Here is a 21670-nt window from a genome sequence, read left to right on the forward strand (position 1 = left end):
GCAGTTTGACCCATTGAGAGATACGTTTCAATGGTACTTATGAGAAGAAAGTGCGATGGTCGTCCCACCTTACTACCATCTGACTCACGGGCTTTGAATATGCTGGGCTGGGACATACAGTGTTTTGCAACGTGTCTTAATTATCGCGGCAACATTTCAGTCTTTACTTCCACATCCATATCGGAATATAACCCTCCTAAAACATCTAGTTTTAATAACAGTAATTTGATGCATTGTTTTCGACTTCATTCGCTAAGTAGCGCAACTCTCTAACGTTAGCTGTTTGTGAAATGTCCGCCATAGTATACACATGCAAGAGATGACCTTATAACCTGTCGAGGTCAAAATCACTACTATAAGGATCACTGGACCTTATCTCTCAATGAGTCAAACTGTTGGAAACATCGATAAGTTTGTTTAGTGAAAGAACTATGCGGCCGTCATTTACTGACAACTCTCCTCAGCTGGTCTGATTCTGCGTGCGTGAGCTTCATAGACTGTGGTGAGCTCAACCAATGATGCGCTGAAGCTACACAAGGACCGCCCTCCTCATTTCCATGTTGCACACGGAAAAAGAGAAATAAATCAATCAATCGATCAATAAATGTACAAATAAATACATGAGGGAAAAATAAATGTAAAAAATAAATGAACGTACTGAAGTACTTGTTTTTAAAAGTTCAAGAGCATATTTTCTAAATATTGCATTACTATTGCCACAGTGCTTACATTTATGTACAGAAACATCCTACATGGAGTTATGAAAAATGTTAATGTTAGGGGTGTCCATGGTTAACCAATTAACCGTTAAAAATTGCGTAACAGAGGGAAACATTTTGCTCGGTTAAGTGGCGTCAATGGCGTGCTTTGAATTTAGTTGTAATATATTTTTGCACCACTAGAGAACGCCAGAGCACTCCCAGACGTGTAATATCCACAAGAAGAAGTCATGACCAGTTTTCTAACATGAAGCAGGCAAAGAAAAGTACAGCGTGGGAGCACTTTAAAATTGAGAATGACACTGCAAAATGCAAGTATGCAATGCAGTGCTTACCGTATTTTTCAGGCTTTAACGGAGCAGAAGAAAAAGTTTGAAGTGAGAAACTTGTGAGGGACTAGCGAAAAGCAGAGGTTACTTTAACTCTAATGAAAGAAAAAAAAAAGCTAATCGCGGACTGAAAGCAAGATGGCCAGAGCTGAAGAAGCGAGTCCACAGATGCTTGAACTCTCTGCCGGAGCGAGTCAAACGCTATGTGAATCGTTCTCGGCTGCATATTTTACTACATGCAGTTTGTAATTTGCAGAATAGGATTTTCTTTATGGGGGAATTTTGTTTGTGTTCAGTCTTTCTAAGTTGTTGTCTTTAAGTTAATATTTCAGTTAAGAGTGTAACAGACTTTATTTGATCTCGCATAATGTATTCATTTGGTACGCACTGGCGCTCGTTATGTATATGTGTGCAATGTATTTTTCCCCTCGGGGCTTGCCGTAGATAGGTTGGTGCATGCGCACTTGTTTGGTACTAGAGTGTTGCGGCTTTTGGGGTTTTTCAGGTTGGTGATTTACATGTGTGACGGAGAATAAAGGAAGGAATGTTCAGACGGCTGTCGTTTGTTGTTTTTCTTATGACAAAATATTTTAGGCGAACCCTGCACGAACGCTCGGTCACAAGAGCTTTTTTTCTGTTTTCAGTTATTTTCTTTTTCAAGGGTAGGCTACAGGAGCAGCATAGAGCCCCCTCTCGTGGCTAAATATTTATTATTTTATTAATTAAATTTGATATACAAGTCGCACCTGACTATATGTCGCAGGACCAGCCAAACTATGAAAAAAGTGCGACTTATAGTCCCATCTCAACAGCTAACACCCGGGAGACATAATTAGAGAGGCGTTGCACTTGCATTGCTTGTGAACTGGAGCACATCTCATCCTAATTTAACGAAACTCAGCGTAGGCCTCACATACATGAAATATAGCTTTAGAAAGCTTGAAATGTCTTTTAACAATTTAAAATGAAAAGAAATAGGCTACTCTCTGATTATGTAATCCATGATGTGCATTTCCCTCTATAGGCGCGTTCACTACGGAGATTGCGGTCGTTAACTTAATAAACTAAAAATAATAACCCTGACGCACACTATGGTTAACCGAGTATTAACCGCTAAGGGCCTCGGTTAACGGTTGATGAAAAACTTGAAAACGTGCAGCCCTAGTTAATGTTAATACTTTGGAGAATGTAAAAGGAATTGAAAGTAAAATCTGGTTATTCATCTTTTTACCATGTTGCTTTATTTAACATTTCTCACTTGCCCACAAGGCAATAGCACAATGGCAATGCACTGACAAACCTCTGCTAGAGTTTTAATGGATTTTTTCACCCACATTTGAACCTGACTGTGTTAAAGCAGCACTAGGTAACTTTTCAACCGTCATAATATATTTTTTTAAGACTCTTGTGATGATAAATCGACTTACAATAGGTTGAATGACACGTCTGCCATAGCCTGACGGGGTCTGTATCGTTTTTAATCGTACTTTTAAACTTCGGGTTTTCGGGTAGTAATCCGAGAACAAAAAGAACTACAAAATTCGACTGCTTTACGGCATATACGTCACTTCGACCAACACCCACACTTCCTTAAATTCGGACGTGCGAGCCCAAATTTGTTCGTCGGATAATATAGTCATGTCCGAAGCAGCACAGACAAATAAGAAAGAAAAGGTTTTGTTGGAGGAAAGCAATAAGAGGAAACGAAAAAGTGATGGGATTAAAGGCAGGACTAGGATCAGCATGTGACCAGCGTTTGCTCGTCGGCGTGAGCTGAAGGAGGCGAGCCTGACCCATGCTGTCCTGCTTGTTATGGTGATTACCTACCACTCAAACATTGAACTGAAGTATCATATAGATTCTGTAAAACGGTAACCAATAGACTACTATAATGATGCTGGCTTGTAAACGTGAGCATCGTGATTATTTGGCGTTTTTGAAAAAAATAAAACCCATGAAATTATATTAATATGACATGCTGAAACATGCCACTGACTGTAACGTTACCTGGGATGAAGACATTTCACACGCGCCGCCAGAAGAACTCTGAACTCCTCTTGCAGTGTTCAGGGGAACTGTTAGTGCTGCACCAACCCGCGGCGCCACTTTTATGAAGTTATTTGGCCCGCACCGCACCACTGTATATATTTTTACAACCCGCCCCGCACCCGCGACCATTAAATAGACATACGGGGTCCGTGGGTTATGAGACGACCCACGCATCACTAGTTCAGGGCTATCAGGGTTGTCATGTCAACAAATGCACGCGCGATGGCATCCCCTGTTGTAGGATGACAGATCTTATGACAGTAGTTGAGGACATTATTTATTCCAAACTGTAGGGGGACCCCGAGAGCAAAAGTAGCCAAGTGCTGCTTTAAACACACCGCATCCTCAAGAACATCACGGGTTGGCACATTCCCGGGATGGACCTGCTACATCATCCATTGTTTCGTCCATGGTTTCATCTCTTATCTAAATCTGACCATGGAGTTGACTTTGGATTGTGCAGGTGCCACTGATTGGGCTAACCTATCAGCAATCACCTTCAGCTTTCCACCAATCACATTTGAGAGGGAAACGACATTGAGGGTTTCCAAGATTTTTCTTCTTACCTTTTTTAGTACAAGTTCTTACGGTTATGGATAGAACTGTAGCGGAGTAAAGAGTACAATATTTGCCTCTCAAATGTACAAAATGAGTAAAGTCATGAGTACTCTTCAAAAATGATACTCGAGTAAAGTACAGAGCCCTCAAAATTGTACTTAAGTACTGTACTCAAGTAAATGTACTGTCCAGGTCTGGCTAGGTGCACAGCATCATGTTAATTCATGCTAATTTCAAATACTTATTTCACTGACAACAGTAGCCTGGCCAGGATATTGTCATTAAAAGCACAGTGGACCGCACAGGGCTTATGCTCAGTCATTTACAATAATTTCCATCACCAAAGGTGCTTACTCCTTGCTTATTTGAGGGAAACTGAGGAGAAAAAAAAAAAAAAAAAAAAAAACAGCCCATAAGACAAGAGAAGCAGTTATAACTTAAGTTATTTGTATATTTGGAAGTATTAATTAATTCTAGCACTCAATGGACTGAAAACTAGCTAACACTAGAAAAGCTGCTGATAATGCATAACATATAATGCATAACATTTTTGGATAAATAACGTTAGAGCAATACCTTATTTTAAAAGTGCCCTAGAATGAATTGAAACAATGTTAATTGTTTTCTGATATCTACAAAGAGGGTATGTGGCTTATTTAAGGGCAAACATTTTCCAGATACAGTTTTACAGGTCCATTTACAACCCTATAAATTGTCCCTAGGATGTAATGCTCTGTTTTTGCTATATTTGGAAAAGTCATTAATATTAAAATTAGAGCTCTGCTCTGATTGGCTTTTTTCAGCAGCTCACAGAAGTTCAGTTGTTCAGCAAAGCAGCTTGTGAGTCCTGACCGACAGAACACAGACCGACTGAATGACACTAAGCAGAACATCTCAAAAGGAGATTGCTAAAATGCAGCCTACTTGTTTATTGGCGTTTTCTGGGCACACATGCATATGGTTGCCAGATTGTACACGTTTAGGTAAAACACCGGATAGTATACACGTTCTTTTCACAGAAAAGCTCTGTTTGCGGGATTTAAATTACAGAAATCTGGCAACTGCACGAATGCACAAAACCAAAACCAGTGATTTTAGACTCATCTTTTTTTGTCAATGATATTGCTTTATATAACGTTAGTCACAATGTAGGCTAAGCAGTTACTGATGTACTCTGAAATACAAGCATGCAAAACATAATTGACACCCTCAAGCGAGAGGATTTCTGAACGAATAGGCTGTTCCCAGAGTGCTGTATCAAGGCACCTCAGTGGGAAGTCTGAGGGAAGGAAAAAGTGTGGCAAAAAACGATGCAGAACGAGAAGAGGTGACAGGACCCTGAGGAAGATTGTGGAGAAGGACCGATTCCAGACCTTGGGGGACCTGCGGAAGCAGTGGACTAAGTCTGGAGTATAAACATCCAGAGCCACCGTGCACAGGCGTGTGCAGGAAATGGAGTACAGGCGCTGCATTCCCCAGGTCAAGCCAATTTTATGCTACAGAGAAGCAGCACTGTTGCTCAGTGGTCCAAAGTACTTTTTTCGATGAAAGCAAATTTTGCATGTCATTCGGAAATCAAGGTGCCAGAGTCTGGAGGAAGACTGGGGAGAAGGAAATGCCAAAATGCCTGAAGTCCAGTGTCAGTACCCACAGTCAGTGATGGTCTGGGGTGCCATGTCAGCTGCTGGTGTTGGTCCACTGTGTTTTATCAAGGGCAGAGTCAATGCAGCTAGCTATCAGGAGATTTTGGAGCACTTCATGCTTCTATCTGCTGAAAAGCTTTATGGAGATGAATATTTGGTTATTCAGCACAACCTGGCACTTGCTCACAGTGCCAAAACCACTGGTAAATGGTTTACTGACCATGGTATTACTGTGCTCAGTTGGCCTGCCAACTCTCCTGACCTGAACCCCATAGAGAATTTGTGGGATATTGTGAAGAGAAAGTTGAGAGACGCAAGACCCAACACACTGGAGGAGCTTAAGGCCACGATCGAAGCATCCTGGGCCTCCATAACACCTCAGCAGTGCCACAGGCTGATTGTCTCCATGCCACGCCACATTGAAGCAGTCATTTCTGCAAAAGGATTCCCGACCAAATATTGAGTGTATAACGGAACAATTATTTGAAGGTTGACTTTTTGTATTAAAAACACTTGTCTTTTATTGGTTGGATGAAATATGCTATTTTTTTGAGATGGGAATTTTGGGTTTTCATGAGCTGTATGCCAAAATAATCAGTATTAAAAAATAAAAGACCTGAAATATTTCAGTTGGTGTGCAATGAATATAAAATATATGAAAGTTAAATTATCATCATTACATTATGGAAAATAATGAACTTTATCACAATATGCTAAATTTTGGAGAAGGACCTGTAGAGGGTATGTGGCTTATTTAAGGGGAAAAAAAATGTCCAGATACAGTTTTACAGGTCCATTTACAACCCTATAAATTGTGCCTAGGATGTAATGCTCTGTTTTTGCCTTATTTGGAAGAGTCATGAATATTAATGTTGAGCTCTGCTCTGATTGGCTTATTTCAGCAGCTCGTGAGTCCTGATTGTCTTGACAGAACACTGACCGACTAAATGAAATGAAGCAAAACATCTCAAATGGAGATTGATAAAATGCAGCTTACTTGTTTATTTGGCGGTTTCAGATCATTTGCGCGCAAGAAAGAGCTCGCATTCGTGCGGTTGCCAGATTTCAGTAATTAAATCCCACAAACAGAGCTTTTCTGTGAAAAGAAACCCATATACACTCCGGTTTTTTACCTAAACATGTCCAATCTGGCAACCATATGCATGCGAGCTCTCTCTCGCACACGGACGATCTGAAAACACCAATAAACAAGCAAGCTGCATTTTATCAATCTCCATTTGAGATGTTCTGCTTAAACTGTGTCGTTCAGTCTACATTTTAGACGTCTATTTTCGTCAACGATATTGCATGTTTATATGACGTTAGTCACAATGTAGGCTAAGGTTACGCAGTGTCTGTGATGTAGCCTAATCTGAAATACAAATAGGCAAAAACATCATAGGAAACACCATACTTCAGTTCTCAAAAATATACATAACTTATATATTTATAACTTTGTAAAAATATAAGTTTTATATTATATATATATATATATATATATATATATATATATATATATATATATATATATATATATATATAAAACTTATATTTTTACAAAATGAATAGCCTTGTCAAATGACTATCGTTTTAACTTGTATGTTGGAAAAGGTGACGTTTGCTACAAAGATCGAGTAAACGTTCTAAGCAAAGTATCTACGGTTGTATTTTGTAATACAAAATAATATTACCTTTGTCATTAGACACACTATTTAGTTTTGTATGGTACTTGGTGTTTCCTATTGTTACTGTACTAGCATCTTGCGTTATCTAGACAATGCTGTCTCTCTAAGAAACTTTCAATTTAATCAGAAATTGTTTAAACAGTCAATAAGTGGATAAAATCGCTACTTACTGCTTGCAGGAATATAGTTGCCACTTCTTCAGTTTAAGACGCTGAGCGAAGCTTGCTTGAAATGGGCCGAACAAACGAACGTTCTTGAATTAAATTGTTGTGGTATTGGATTATAAACATCAACCATGACTGTTGACATTTTTTTTTTTTCTGTGGGAAGGATATGTAAAGTCCTCTGGTCTCCTGAACAGCCTGGAACATGAAGTGTGTCCATGCGAGCAGCTTGTTTACCCGATGAGTCACTCCATTTTCCGCCTGACAATGAACATGTTTGGACAGATGCAAATGTTGGGGGCGTGCAAATAAATTATCCCTAATGCTTGCGTCACTGCTGGGTTTATGTTGAGAAGCCTTTTTTTTTCCATGGAGTTTTGGATTCACGAGAATTACATATGGTGGCAATGATGATTGAGACTGATGATGTATGTGATGTCCATGTACTGAACTCTTATTATTTCGCCATGACAAGGTTAATTCAATTTTTCATTCTAGGGCACCTTTAAGCCGATTATGCTTAATAAGCCGACAATGAACAATGGTCATGTAAACGCGGTAACCTGTTTTCTTTTAAATGGTCATAAACGGCATAAGCATAAACCGGTCGGGACAGGTAGTTTTTTTTTTTCACCTCAATTTCGTGCAGCATGTAAACGCATTAATCTGCTTTCTGTCGGCTTATTGAAGTGTGCATGTGTGATAGGTGACAAAAACGCATAAATTAGAGCAGATTTAAATGCATCCACACAGAGCGAGCTAGCATTTTGCATTAAATAAGGACATATAATCACAAACACAAAATTGTAAAGATGTGTTCTCTTCTCATGCAGCAGAAGTAGAAGAGGTTCAGTCAAAACGCTGCGTCTGGAACTGCATTAGGGATAATATGAGCCGAAAAACTCCCGCTGACACGGTGCACACTTTATTTAAAATCACAACTGACGTAACATTTGAAAAACTCTGAGTCCGATACGGACATTATTATTTTTGACGTCACTACAAGGAAATAACCCGGTTAATTAATGAAGTCATGTAAACGCGGTTTACTTGCATTGTTAGTGTATGTTAACACACCCACTGACTCTGCAGGACCGTGACAGCTATTTTTGTAAATTAATTATGAATTACTTTCGGGTAGTTTGGGGAATTTCTAATGTAACCTATTGCTGGGCTAACTATGATTAGCAATGTGGATTATTTTAAGAGTCGATTCAAAGGATGGCACACACATCTATTACTGTATGTTTATACATATATTAGCTATAAGCCAGCTAATGTTAGTGCGCTGAAAGTTGACAACTTTTCACCTATTAATACTAGATTTTATTTATAACCTATAAAACAGAAACATGCTGATTTGTACTAGCTAAAAACCAACACACCAGTACATATGCATAGATTATTTTACCTGATCTGAAGTGTGCACTGCAAACAAGGATTATTTATACAGTCACGATATTGCATTCAACCACAATTGCCTTGTTTTCTGTGAAAGAATGTCTGCTGGAATCCGGTAAAACTTTAGTTTTGAACCGGAAGTGCAGTTCCTTTTATTCTGGCAGGCAAAAACACAACAAGACGGCATTTTAAAGTCAAAACCTTGAACTTTTAGCATGCCTGCTATGAGTTCTACTTATGTTTTGTCTTCAGCTAAAGTAGTGACATCACAGTGATGTAGGCGATTACGGGGTCTATACAAGTCATTATTAATTTTTTGTGCACAAAAACTAACTAGACAAAAAATAACTAACAAAATTAGTTATTCCAATTTTAACCAAGTATACCAAAAATACAATTGCAGGGTATCTCTTTTTAGTACATAAATATGTACAGTTTATTTGTAGTACACTTGTCATAAAATAAGTGTATTATAAAAAAAATATTGTGGTATATTTCTTTTTCACTAGATACATGTTCTTTGATTCTTAGATGAACAGAACGTTCAAAAGAACAGCATATAAAAACACTTCCAGACCTCAAATTTTTGAATTGGGAAATCTGTAGTGATATGGCTTGTGCTGTATTGCATTTGTCAGATGGGTTGCTTGCACTTGTATTACTGTATTTTTCCGAATACAAGACAACCTGTGACCTTTTTCATATTTAAATTTTTGTATTGAAAGTATGGTAAATACTAGCTAAAACATACCAACGATCACATTTAAAAAACTTTTTGGCATGCCAAAAAAATAACCTGTAGCCCACTTGAATTATATAACAATTAGGCTATCATCTCTAATCCATTCATAGTAAAAAAAACTGTGTAGACTACCAAATTTACATTAACAGTAGAAGTGAAATCTGGGTACCTTATGTTTTAAAAGACACATACGGGGCAAGTTTGGTTCCATCACCAAGGCATGCAAACATGATAATCATACAGCTCTTAGATTGTAAGCTTTTCTTTGACTGTTTGCAATTTAAAGATTATTGTTTTTGTGCTTATTTTACGCAGATTTGGTGCCACCTATTGTTGTGGATATATTATTGACATGTAAGAGTCTAGACGCTGAATAAAAGACATGTTTTTTTCAGATGCATTTCTAAGAAAAATCTTATATTCGTAACATACTGTGTCTTCTATTTGAAAAATAAATAAATAAAAACTATCGGTAAATCGTCGTCAGATGGGTTTCATTTTTAAAGCATTAAACTATTAAAATTTAGTAACTGACTTTTGATGACATATTGATGAAGAACAGGCCTCACCTTGTGTCCTAGGAGCATGAGCTGTCCAGCGTGGCACAGGCCGCAGGTTTGGTACAGTGTTGTATATAGAGCGAACCTGATGCTGGAAAAAACAGATTTCTAAGTTCACATAGCATAAGTAATGCAGATATTGCAATCATTATGTAAAACCAAACATACATATAGTCCCCTCCACCTACTTGCGGCACAGAGGTCATGTAGTAACCGGAGCTCTGCTGGTAGGTGGTGGTAATTGCAGGGCTGGGGATGGCTCGAACGCTGGCCAGTCTCTGCATGTACTGGTTGGTAAGGATGGCTTTTCGCTCCTCTTTTCTCTGGGCAAGAGCCACATAAAGTGGTTTTGTGCTAACAATACGGCCATTCATCTCAGTCACTGCCTTTGTGGCCTCTTCGGGAGAGGAAAAACACACAAAGCCAAAGCCCCTACTGTGGCCTCCATCTGTCATCACCTATCCCCCCCCCCAAAAAAAAGATTAAATTATAATAATGCATAAAACAAAATGTGAGAAAACGTCCCATATAGAACGACTGAGTTTGCTAAAATGCCTAAATTGCTGTGCAGGAATGCAATTTTAATGGATTAATACAAAATTCTATACAAATTGAGTAATACAATATTTGTGTGAACAAGATGATTTAAAGGGGTACTTCAGCACTGGGAAGGTGAATCTGTATTTAAACTGGGTCATTAATGTAGTGAAAATGTGAAATTAAATCATTTTAAGTAATTATTTTTGTAAAATTATTTTTGAATTTGGTGCCTTCTAGATTGAGAAAAGGCATTTTCATAAAATCAGTTCAGTTGGAGAACAGACACTACAATTAAAAACTAAACGTGTCTGTTCAATATAATGTGATTTAGCTGCTGAGCGAGTGTTACCGCACAAACGCTGCAGGAGTCAGATTACAATCATCGTGATGAATGAGCTCTCATGACGAGAGCTGAGGTAATCGCATTCGCGGCATACATTCCTCAGCACGTTTAATCTTATGCTTTTTCAGTTTATGCCTTTGGACGCTTAACTTTCATACGAATTAATTAGAGAAGTTGAAACAAATACTTTTTTACTCAGCACAGCTCCGTTTACATGAATGCCTGCAGCTGCCCAAGCCGAGTGGTGTTAGTTCGATCCCACCCACCCCCCATGCACGGGTTGAAAACATGCGGAAATAGCTCCCTCTACTGGCTGTAGTCTTTAGCCTCTGGCCAAATTTTCATTTGAATATACTCAAGGGTTTTTACTGATACAAAGCCATATGCTAATCGCTGAAGTAACCCTTTAAATGTTGAAAAATAGATATTTTTGATTACTTTAAAGCAGGAAGAACAATTGATGCCACACATTGGTAGGACACACTAATAATATTAATGATAGATTTTAAGGATTTTATATTATACTCCTACTCAGACTACAAAGTACAGTAAAATGATTTGCAAGTTGTTACATTCATTAAACACGTGTAAAGACATGTAATATTGTGTGCTTTGCATTACTTTTGCACTAGTGATGGTTCCATAAGGTGCAAACTCTTTCCTCAACTTCTCATCATCAATGCTGTCATCTAGATTTTTTACATAGAGATTAACCCCCTAAAATGAAAAACAATGCATCAAAACATATTCCTAAATATCAACATAAATGAGCATAAGAAAATCCTTCTCACACGATTAGGATAATATCTAATTCAGGCTGTTTGCAGATTTATAGACATCACCATGCAGGTAAGCATGTGTGTGTACCTGGTAGCGTTGTATGCGCTCCTGCTTTATTTGCTCAAACTTGCGTTTGAGTTCTCCCTGCCTCTCCAGTCTTTTCTGAGCTCTACCCACAAACAGGACTCTGCCATTCAGCTCTTTGCCATTCATTTCAGTTACGGCCTAACATGAAAAGAAGGAAAGACTTCAATCTCCATATCTCCGAGCTATTAACACGTACCATATAACAATTTGTTGGATTACCCTCCTGGCATCTGTGTGGTTTTCAAAGTTGACAAATCCAAAGCCACGAGAGCGCCCCCTTTCATCAGTCATCACACAGACACTAAGAGTCTTACCTGTGGACCAGATCCAACTTTAAGCGATGCAGAATCTATATTCTTTATGAAAAGTGCTTGTGGAAGCAGCTGTAAGAAAAAACTGGTGGTTTTATTTTGCATATTGTGGAAAGAGCATGTAGGAAGATCTAGCAAAACTGCAACCATCTACTACAGTATCACATCGGACAGTGCATTGTGTCATTGGGGGAAATTCCACTCATTCACTGCTATAGGAAAGGAAAAATTGCCTAAACTCATTAAATCATCAAAATCAACAACATGCATGCTCGACCCTATACTGACTAAGCTACTAAAAAAGATGCTTCCAGAGGTCATAGAGCCACTTCTTAATATCAATGTATCTTTATAATTAGGATATGTGCTAAATTAAGCGGACTATTATCACTGCTTATCTAAAAAAAAAAAAAAAAAAAAAAAAGGCAACTTAAGATTTAATCAATTACAGGCCAATCTCAGATCTACCCTTTGTGTCAAAAATACTAGAAATAGATAGTATATATAGACCGTATCCTCACAACTATTCTCCTTTTTAGAAAGAAATTATATCTGTGAGGATTTCTAGTCAGGATTTAGACCGTATCATAGTACTGACACTTCTCTCATTAGTTACAAATGATTTGCTCTTATCCAATTGTGGTTGTATCTTGCTATTAGTGTTACTTGATCTTAGCTCTGCATTCGATATTATCGACAACAACATTCTTTTGAAAAGACTCATTATGTTGGCATTAGTGGAATTGGCGTGGTTTAAAATCATACTTAAGTTTGTAGCAGTAAATTAAGAAAGGTCTTGTCGATCACACGTTCAGTATGGAGTACCGCAAGACTCGGTGCTAGCACAGCTGATAAAAAAAAAAAAAAAATTGGATGACTAATTATTTCCTACAAATCAATTCTGAATTTTTAACTATTGAAAAAAAAAAGAATAAAAAAAAAACTGCACATAGTAACCTAGAACACTGTCTAACGCTTGATGGTTGCTCTGTCAAGTCCTCGTCATCAATTAGGAATCTGGGTGTGCTCTTTTTATACCAATATTTCATTTGAAAGCCATGTTTCTAGCATTTGAATATGTAAATGAATACCATGAATAATAAATACAAATACATGAAGTAACATTAATAGGATTCTTAAAGTCATGTAACCAAATTCAACGTTATTTTGACTAGAAGTGGGTTACTTAGATGACTATATCAGGTCTATAGTAAACCAAGAGAACTCCGTCAGATAGGGGCTTAAGGAAAGTTTGTCCAAAAATGGGTCATGTATTTCTACACACACTGTAAACATTTATCTGACGAAGCGCTGGTGCTGTAAATTACTCACAAATCTTATGATGATTTAATAATCTCCATTCAGTTTTCACACAATAGTGTTCATGTCTTTTGCATAACATTTCACCATTTCATGCTTTTTATCTTCAGAAAGATCTGTCTCCCTCCCCATATTGTATGACAACTCTCAGCAAGCAATAGTCATAATTTCGCTCAGTTTTGGGTTAGGTGGACGCATATGGAAGACAAAAAAAAAAAAACACCTGACCCCAAAAAATTCTAACCAAAGGTTTTTCAGCTGTTTTTTGTAGTATTCAGTGTCCTTAATAACATACTAAAAGTTTACCAAAGTTTGACTACTAGAAAGGTGTAATTTTCAAGATGGCCTCCAAGATGGACACAAAGCCCTTAAAATATCCTACCTCCTTCATTATTTGACCTAGCCAAGTAATCTTGGTGTCTAACCCCATGATTTCTGGGTCTATGAATCCATTGGACTTGTCTGAATTGCACTGACATAATTACATGCTCATGGAATACATGTTTTTGTGAGATTACTGTAAGGTTTTATCTTTGTTTGGGGTGAAACAGATGTGAATGATTTAGCCTACATCATGTAACTCCTACTCAGAACTTGTTTTTGGACATATCCTTTTTTTGTGTGCTAAAACACTTTTCATTCAATGTAAACATTCATTCGACAACAAACATTTTTTGCATTTCAGAACCTTAGGAAATGGACAGCAGCCGACACGAACACACACACCCAGTGCCGCCGCTCCCACCACGCGCTGCGCGTAGGGCACCAAGTGCTGAGGGGGGCACCACAAGGATTTTCTCTCAACACATTAGGTCTTGTCGCAGTCTTGGGCTACAGTGTGATATGGCTGCTGGCAAATGATCCACTGTAATTGCACAACTGTCTGCCGAACACAACAGTGCAGTTGCAGGGCATATGGAGTACCATGCATGTCTACTTGTGGATCATGTCAAGTTAGAAATTGTGAGAATCACTATAATCAACCCCAATGGGAAGAGTGTGACGACTAGTAAATCTAGTGAAGGTCGAAATAAGAGGAGATACGAAATAAGAGGAAACAACTGAAGAAAATAGAAAAATATATGTATAAATAAGAAAAAGTATTAAAAAAAGGCAAAAAATTATAATATTTTAAAAATATATTAAAAAATAAAACGAAAAAATAAAAGGGGTTAGCGGTACTGAGCCTTCACGTGGCAGCCCTGTTTTGAATCTGTTTGATATTACAATACTACAGTTCTAATGAATTAATGATTTATTCGGAATCAAAATAATGGTTATGGAAGCCATTCAACCATAGAAACCATCAAAAGTACACATCAAAATCCCCAGTGTTAAATTAACACTGCTCAGAGTTTGAGTTCACACCCACAAGTGTTAAAAGTAACACTGAAAGAGTGTTAGAGATAATTAAAGGATTAATTGAGTAATGATTGGCCATTAGTGATGAACACCTGCTGTTAACAATCAGAACCACTGAAGGGAAGAGTCAACTTTTTAGGTCCATTATGGTGGTAAGTGTTTGCTTTAGTTTTTTAATATTAGATTGTGTCTGAGACAAACCAAGAGAAAATGTATCCAAACCAGGTGTCGTTGGTCATGTTGTGACATAAATATAATCAAAGACTAGGCTAAGAATAGTCACAGTTAACCTGTTAAGCTGAATTCCAAATTTTGAAAAAATCCTAAGAAATGCATACTCAGACTAAAACAGATACAGTTTGTGAATCCTTTGCACTAAAAGCATAATTATGGTCTCATTTGAAAGCAGACACCTGGCAGTTTACTGTAAAGTCAAAATGATAATATATTTTTATAATCAAAAAAAGCTATAATAAGCTTCAAAGTTTTGTAAAGTTATTAGAAATTTATTTGTATGAAATATCTTTATGAAAATAAAATTGAAGTGGGCCTTGGAGAAATCTAGAAATGCACTACAGCTAAAGCCACAAGTCTGACCATGTTATATTTCAGATCTGAAGATGATAAGTCTAAAACTCTGAATTCTATTAAACGTTTTACAAGATCGTTTCATGCGATTTTATTTTGAGATATGGCAATAAACATCAGTTGATATTTTAGAGATGTCTTCTCAGCTTTCATTCGTTATATTGCCTCTATTGTTTAGAGGTGCAAACTGCCCCATTCAGTTTGTCTCCCCGGCACACATTCACACTTCTGCGGACTGGTTATGGCTCCAATTATTATTCTTTTGTCTGCATTATAATTACTAACGATTCTCTATTCAAACTGTTCTATTCAAACCTCATTTCTAAATCAAACCTCTCACTTTACCCTCACTGAGACTCTATCGAATGCATTTCGTCCAAATAAGCATTTCAGTAGTTTTCCATTTAGAAAATGTTCATAAAAATTAAGTATTTACTCAGTGGCAGGTGCATAGGGCAAGCTAGCATGTTAGCTTAGCACACCAGCAAAACAACAATTTATATGATTAAAATCAGGTTTTATTCAAAACTTGCTTTATATCACTTTATAATTTATAAGTCGACTGTTTTATATAACAATATGTGATCTCATATAGCTTCGGGTCAAAAAATCTGACAGAAAATATACAATGCTAAAAGCTATGTGGAATAGCATTGCATTATAAATATAATCTATTATGAAACCACCCAACATAGCATAAAGAACACAGACCAACCTTATATTGCCGCGATTGTGTGTTTATTGTCTTAAAACGTGTCTATCTGCATAAAATAGCGATCTGACGATCTCTGGAAGCTGTTTGGTTAGGTCAGATACTTCCTGAATGTCAAATGGTGTGTCTATTCTTCATCTATCCATATATGGGGTGAATTTTCAGTAGTACAGCTTTCCAGCGCCCTCCGGCTGCCAGAATGAATTGAAAACAGCATATCACAGTATACTGCGCTCATAATGATAAATCCGCGGATTTTGGATAAAGATTTAATAAATAATACTTCTCTGTATAGAAATTTGACTCAAACATGTGAGAATCTATCAATATTTCTCCACATCTGCACACATTTGAAGTAAAAGCCCTGATGGAAGTTGTTTTGTCGAGTGTATTCATGACAACCACAGAGGAGTTTTTTATGAATGGGAGCAAATGACGCGCATATTACAATCAAAAGGTAGCGACGCCCATGATCATATTCATAATCCCTGGCACATTAACACATTACGGTCACTATAAGACTTTGAGAATAAAACAGAGGTAAAAAAATTAAACTTTAGTCTTAGATCTTTTTAATGATGTATAGTTTGTCAAGGTAATTACTTACATCTGATAGTAATTTTGAGCTAATTTAAGCAAAGAGAGCTTCAGTGTGTCCTTGTGACGGTTAACAGGTTAAATACATGATGATTATGCCACTATCAAAATATAACACCTAAAAGACATTCTCTGTTCTTTCTTTGCCACAACAAGTTTGTATTTTTTTAAACACAGAGCAGCCAGGAAAAATAATTATGTTTTAAAAGTAAAAGTCAAAAGCTAATCTACTTGTTAACAGCAGGTGTTCATCACTAATTGTCAATCACCACTCATTCATTTAATTATCTCATTAACTTTAACACTGCTTCAATGTTATTTTAACACACTTGAGTGTGGAGTTTGCGGTGTAGGCAAAACGATATGAGAAAGGAGAAATATGCAATTACTTAATAGGAATTGTACTTATTTTTGGTATAAATATGCTTGTAACCAATTGCCTTAATATATATTTGTACTTCTAATCACTTATCCATCATGCAGTAATTAGAATATTACATGACCAAAACATGCATCAGGCACCATTATTCCTAGTCTAGGAGGAATACAAATGAGTAATGGTCATTTTAAGGACCTGACGGTCATCATTTTGAAAATGGGGACTTTCTTGGAGTCAAACTTTGGCAAACTTTTAGTATGTTTTTAAGTACATCTGATAGGGGTGTGCCTTAAAAAAAAAAAAAAAAAAAAAAAAAGATTCACAGAAGAATCTAGATTCTCATTTGCAACGATTCAGAATCGATCTGAAATGTCCAAGAATCGATTTAATAAATTAATAAAATCAGCTGGCTGTTCGCCTCCATTTTGTAACTAGCCTACGCGACGTAAAGTCCTGCAACGGCATAAAAGTGGCTAAAACGGGTGGATTGTGACATTTATAAAAATCACGGGTGGGGATGCGGGCGGATAATTAAATTCCGTGCAGGCGGGTAGAAGCACGCATGAAAAATGTGTGCAATATTTCTGTGGCGAGGTGGACGAGCAAGAGAGCGAGCGAGACCGAGGCGTGATGGCGAATGAGCATTACCTGCGAGCCACACTGGTCTCGAGTCCTCTGAGGGAGCTAGGAGGCATAGAAGGACGAGAGATCGCCACACCTGGATTTGACATTGAGTTGTGTTTACGTTTTATTATGTGTGAGTGTCTGGGGCACTTGTCCGTGAGAGGCTGCCCACGTTACTTTCGTTTTGTTTGGTTAAAGTCTTCTAAATGTTCTGCCTCCTTCTTTCCCCTCGAACATACTTATTACAATTTGTCCAAATTACCATTAAACGCAACAACGATATGCCATTTGACCATCACGTCACCACCACTACGACGGTTTAACTTCTGTGCCTCTCGTAGCCCAGATGGAACGAGCGTTGCAGGAGTAGCAATGAATATAGCACTTTCGACATACATTTCGTGATTGTAATAAAGGTTAAATGTTAAGTAAACGTAAAGTTGGTGAGTGGAGTATATGAAATTGTTGACAACGAGTCTTTAAAGGCAGAGCCTCTTTCATTAGCCCACTCACGACGCTGTTGATGTTGAGAGAGGTGCAAGATAAAAAAATAAAGCATTTTAATTTGAATGATTTTAGCGTGTGCGATTTAATCGCGGGCACGGGTCGGGTAACGGGCCAAATATTAACGGGTCTGGGCAGGTGCGGATTTAATTTTGATATTTTCAAAATCGAATCGTTTTGAATCGGAAATCTTTTTGAATCGAAAATCGATTATGTATCGAATCGTGGCCTCAAAAATCGGAAACAAATTAAATCGTGAGCTGGTAAAAGATTCCCTGCCCTAACATGAAAAACAAAAGTGATTATATTAATATATTAAACTTTTCTCTTTTTTCACTTTTGCATTTAAAAGCATTGATTTGTAAAACTGGGGGAAGTTATTCATTTCTTACTAGGTTAGTTACAAAAAGAATATTCTGCAAATTTAAGCTTGTATGGTTTCATCAAATCCCTGTCTTCATATAACTCCAACATATCTTTTATAGAATTTTTTTTTAGGAGCAGATACATTAATTAAATCATTATTAAGTCTAGGAATAAGACTAAAATTATTTAGAATTTTGACACTTAAATTTTACACCGCTTTATATGTAACCCCTCCTGTTTGAACCACCTGCTCCAAGTAGTGCATTGTTGTCGGTGCTCTAACAAGTTGGCTAAAGGCTGCAACCTCTAGCGCAAGTCGCTAGTGTGTCTCTTGAGGTGAGAGGAGTGAGGTTTACTTGCACAGTGACTAGCTGGCCTCTGCTATATATACATATGATCCATGAAGTTAGATTAAAAATTCCTTTATAAAATTGCTTACCAAATTCATTGAAGATGCTCTTCAGTCTCTCACTGTCAATATCTTCACCAAAGTTCTTAATATACACATTGGTGAACTCCATGGCTTTAACTCCCAACTCTGCCTCACGCTCCTTACGAGACTTAAAATGCCCCACAAACCTGTAAATGCAGGTTCATTTTTACTGGCAAACATTTCTCCACTAGCAAATAAAGTATATACCTTTTTGAGCTCTGATTTTCATGCATAAACTGAAAACATGGCTAGCTGGCAAGGACTCTGGCAATTCAAAGCACAAATAAAGAGGAGGGGGTATTTGGGTCACACACACAAAAAAAAAAAAAACTTAAAGCAGTGATTTTCACCTTTTTCTTTTCTTTTTTCTTTTTTAACTCATAAGCCCCTGTTGTCTAACATAAATAAATAAATAAAAGTAGTAATAATAATAATTCAGCATATCACACATATGCTAAGGTATTCTGGGATTCCAGAAGTAATTATTGCAAAGCAACTTGTTCACAAACTTATTCATTGTAAGGTTATTCATCTTATTCATCACAAACAACTTCATGATCCATGAAAACAATTTAGGGCATTAATGCATTTAAATTTAAAATTAGATCTTGTTTATACAAATCTAACCTTTCATTGAAGAAAAACAAAAGAAAGTATATTTGTAAAAATATAATCGAAATATAAAGTATATTTGTAAATATTTAAAAAAATTGTTAAATTATTTAACCTATATTTATCCAAATTGTGACTGCTATAAAACATTACACTTTCTGCGCAAGATGAATACAAAGGGCGGCCTTTTGAAAAGATAGATTGAGTCATCACCCAAGTTTGCTGGCAAAGACGGAGCCTTTGGTTGAGCCCTCACCAATTAATTACTAATTGTGGACCATTCCAAAAAAAAAAACCATTTACAAAACCAACTAATTTGACTATAGAAAGGAGATTTGTTTTTTATTTGCACTTTTTTCAATTAAAGAAAGGTTCAAGAGAAATGTATATTAAAAAACAAAATGTCCCAACTCAACTCGGAATTTTGGGTTATACTTTTAAATTCTGGGTGAGAACCACTGCTGTAAGTAAATGTTGTACGACAAATCGCATTGTCAATACTTACACTTTGCGATCATTTAAAAGCATGCCGTTCATTGTCTCAATGGCTCTGTTGGCAGCTTCTTGGGTCTCAAAGTGCACAAAACCATAACCCTTTGAGCCATTCTCATCACAAACCACCTAGAATTAAAAATAACTGTTAAGGCATAAGGACAAAACCTTTGATAATAATAAAGACAGTTCTAAAATAATTCTAAAATGTAAAAGAAAACCTGAGTCCACACCACAGCTATAAAGATAACAGCATCCCTTTCAGAACATGTTTTTTCCACTTGATGAATGTTAGAAAATTTGACAGTCAATCAGATTCAATACTTCTAGAGCTTGAGCCTCTAAAATCAATGACAAACTGTAATGCACACTTATATTAAAGTTATCCGCTAGTGTGGATGCCAACCTAGTTATATTTATAGTATAGTTATATAGTTATAGTTTTTGTTCTTGGAGTGAATTAACTGTTTACTGTGGGGGGAATTTGGTGCCTTAATTCCGATAAACACAGTGATGAAACAGGATGTACCTTACATGACAAGATGTTACCAAAAGCAGAAAAGGTGTCATAGAGAGCCTTGTTGTCAATAGACTCATCCATGTTCTTGATGAAGATGTTTCCCACACCAGATTTTCTCAAACCTGGATCTCGCTGTGACCACATTATCCTGATTGGACGACCCTTGATGACTTCATAGTTCATTGTGTCAAGGGCACATTCCGCTTAAATATAAATACATGCACCTTAATATATCATACATGTTTCATTTTATAATAATACATTTGGAATCAGCTGACTTCTAAAGAGAACTTAAAAAGTGAACAGACATGATTTGAGAGAATAATTACATACACACACAAAAATAACCAATCATTTGATGCAGCCTTGGTGAGCAAATGGGACTTGAGAGAGAGAGAGACAGAGAGAGAGAGAGACAGAGAGAGAGACAGAGACAGAGACAGAGACAGAGACAGAGACAGAGACAGAGACAGAGACAGAGACAGAGACAGAGACAGAGACAGAGACAGACAGAGAGAGACAGAGAGAGACAGAGAGAGACAGAGAGAGACAGAGAGAGACAGAGAGAGACAGAGAGAGAGAGAGAGAGAGAGAGAGAGAGAGAGAGAGAGAGAGAGAGAGAGAGAGAGAGAGAGAGAGAGAGAGAGAGAGAGAACAAGAGTAGCGTTTTTAAGGGTGCGTTCACACTTGTAGTTCGGTAGTTCGGTTAGTTTGGTCCGGAACAAAAAATAAAACATATAGTCCTGGTCTGCTTAGCATTCACACTGGCATTTTTAACAGCGAACCTAAAAGTTACCGAACCAAAGGCATAGGGAGACGGTCACAACCTGATTGGTCGGCTTATATGACGTAGGAGCTTGCCTACTGAACATTCAAAACAATGCAAAACAAAACATTCAAAACAGTACTGGATTAAACGCGATCATTTAATGCGTGTACATAAGGCATTATTTTTCCCAGCTGAGAACTTATGAAGAGCTCATAAAATGTTCAAAACATTCAAAACAATGCTGTGGGCTGGATTAAACGTGATCATTTTAGGCATATAGGCTACATATGGCATTATTTTTACCAGCTGAGAACTCATGAAGAGCTCATAAAATGTTCAAAACAACACTGTGTGCTGGATTAAACGCGATCATTTTATGCGTGTACATATGGCATTATTTTTACCCGTTGAGAACTCATGAAGAGCTCATAAAAGTATTTCCTCCGTTGTATGCAGAAAAGAGACAGCCGTCTCTTATACA

General features: G+C 37.2%; 1 protein-coding gene across 2 annotated transcripts in view; it reads right to left on the reverse strand.

The window, feature by feature from the left end:
* The window catches only part of pabpc1l (poly(A) binding protein, cytoplasmic 1-like), a 136856-nt gene that overhangs the window by 65564 nt on the left and 49622 nt on the right, over positions 1-21670 (reverse strand). For both annotated transcript variants that reach the window (XM_067412520.1, XM_067412521.1), the window contains exons 3-10: positions 20430-20623; positions 19914-20029; positions 18803-18942; positions 11820-11914; positions 11601-11738; positions 11355-11450; positions 10039-10308; positions 9860-9941 (exon numbers count right to left, since the gene is read on the reverse strand). In XM_067412520.1, coding sequence (XP_067268621.1) covers positions 9860-9941; positions 10039-10308; positions 11355-11450; positions 11601-11738; positions 11820-11914; positions 18803-18942; positions 19914-20029; positions 20430-20623 — 1131 coding nt within the window. The remainder of the gene's footprint in view (positions 1-9859; positions 9942-10038; positions 10309-11354; positions 11451-11600; positions 11739-11819; positions 11915-18802; positions 18943-19913; positions 20030-20429; positions 20624-21670) is intronic.

The sequence above is a fragment of the Pseudorasbora parva genome, chromosome 13, assembly GCF_024679245.1.
Source record: "Pseudorasbora parva isolate DD20220531a chromosome 13, ASM2467924v1, whole genome shotgun sequence".
In the NCBI taxonomy this organism is placed as follows: domain Eukaryota; kingdom Metazoa; phylum Chordata; class Actinopteri; order Cypriniformes; family Gobionidae; genus Pseudorasbora; species Pseudorasbora parva.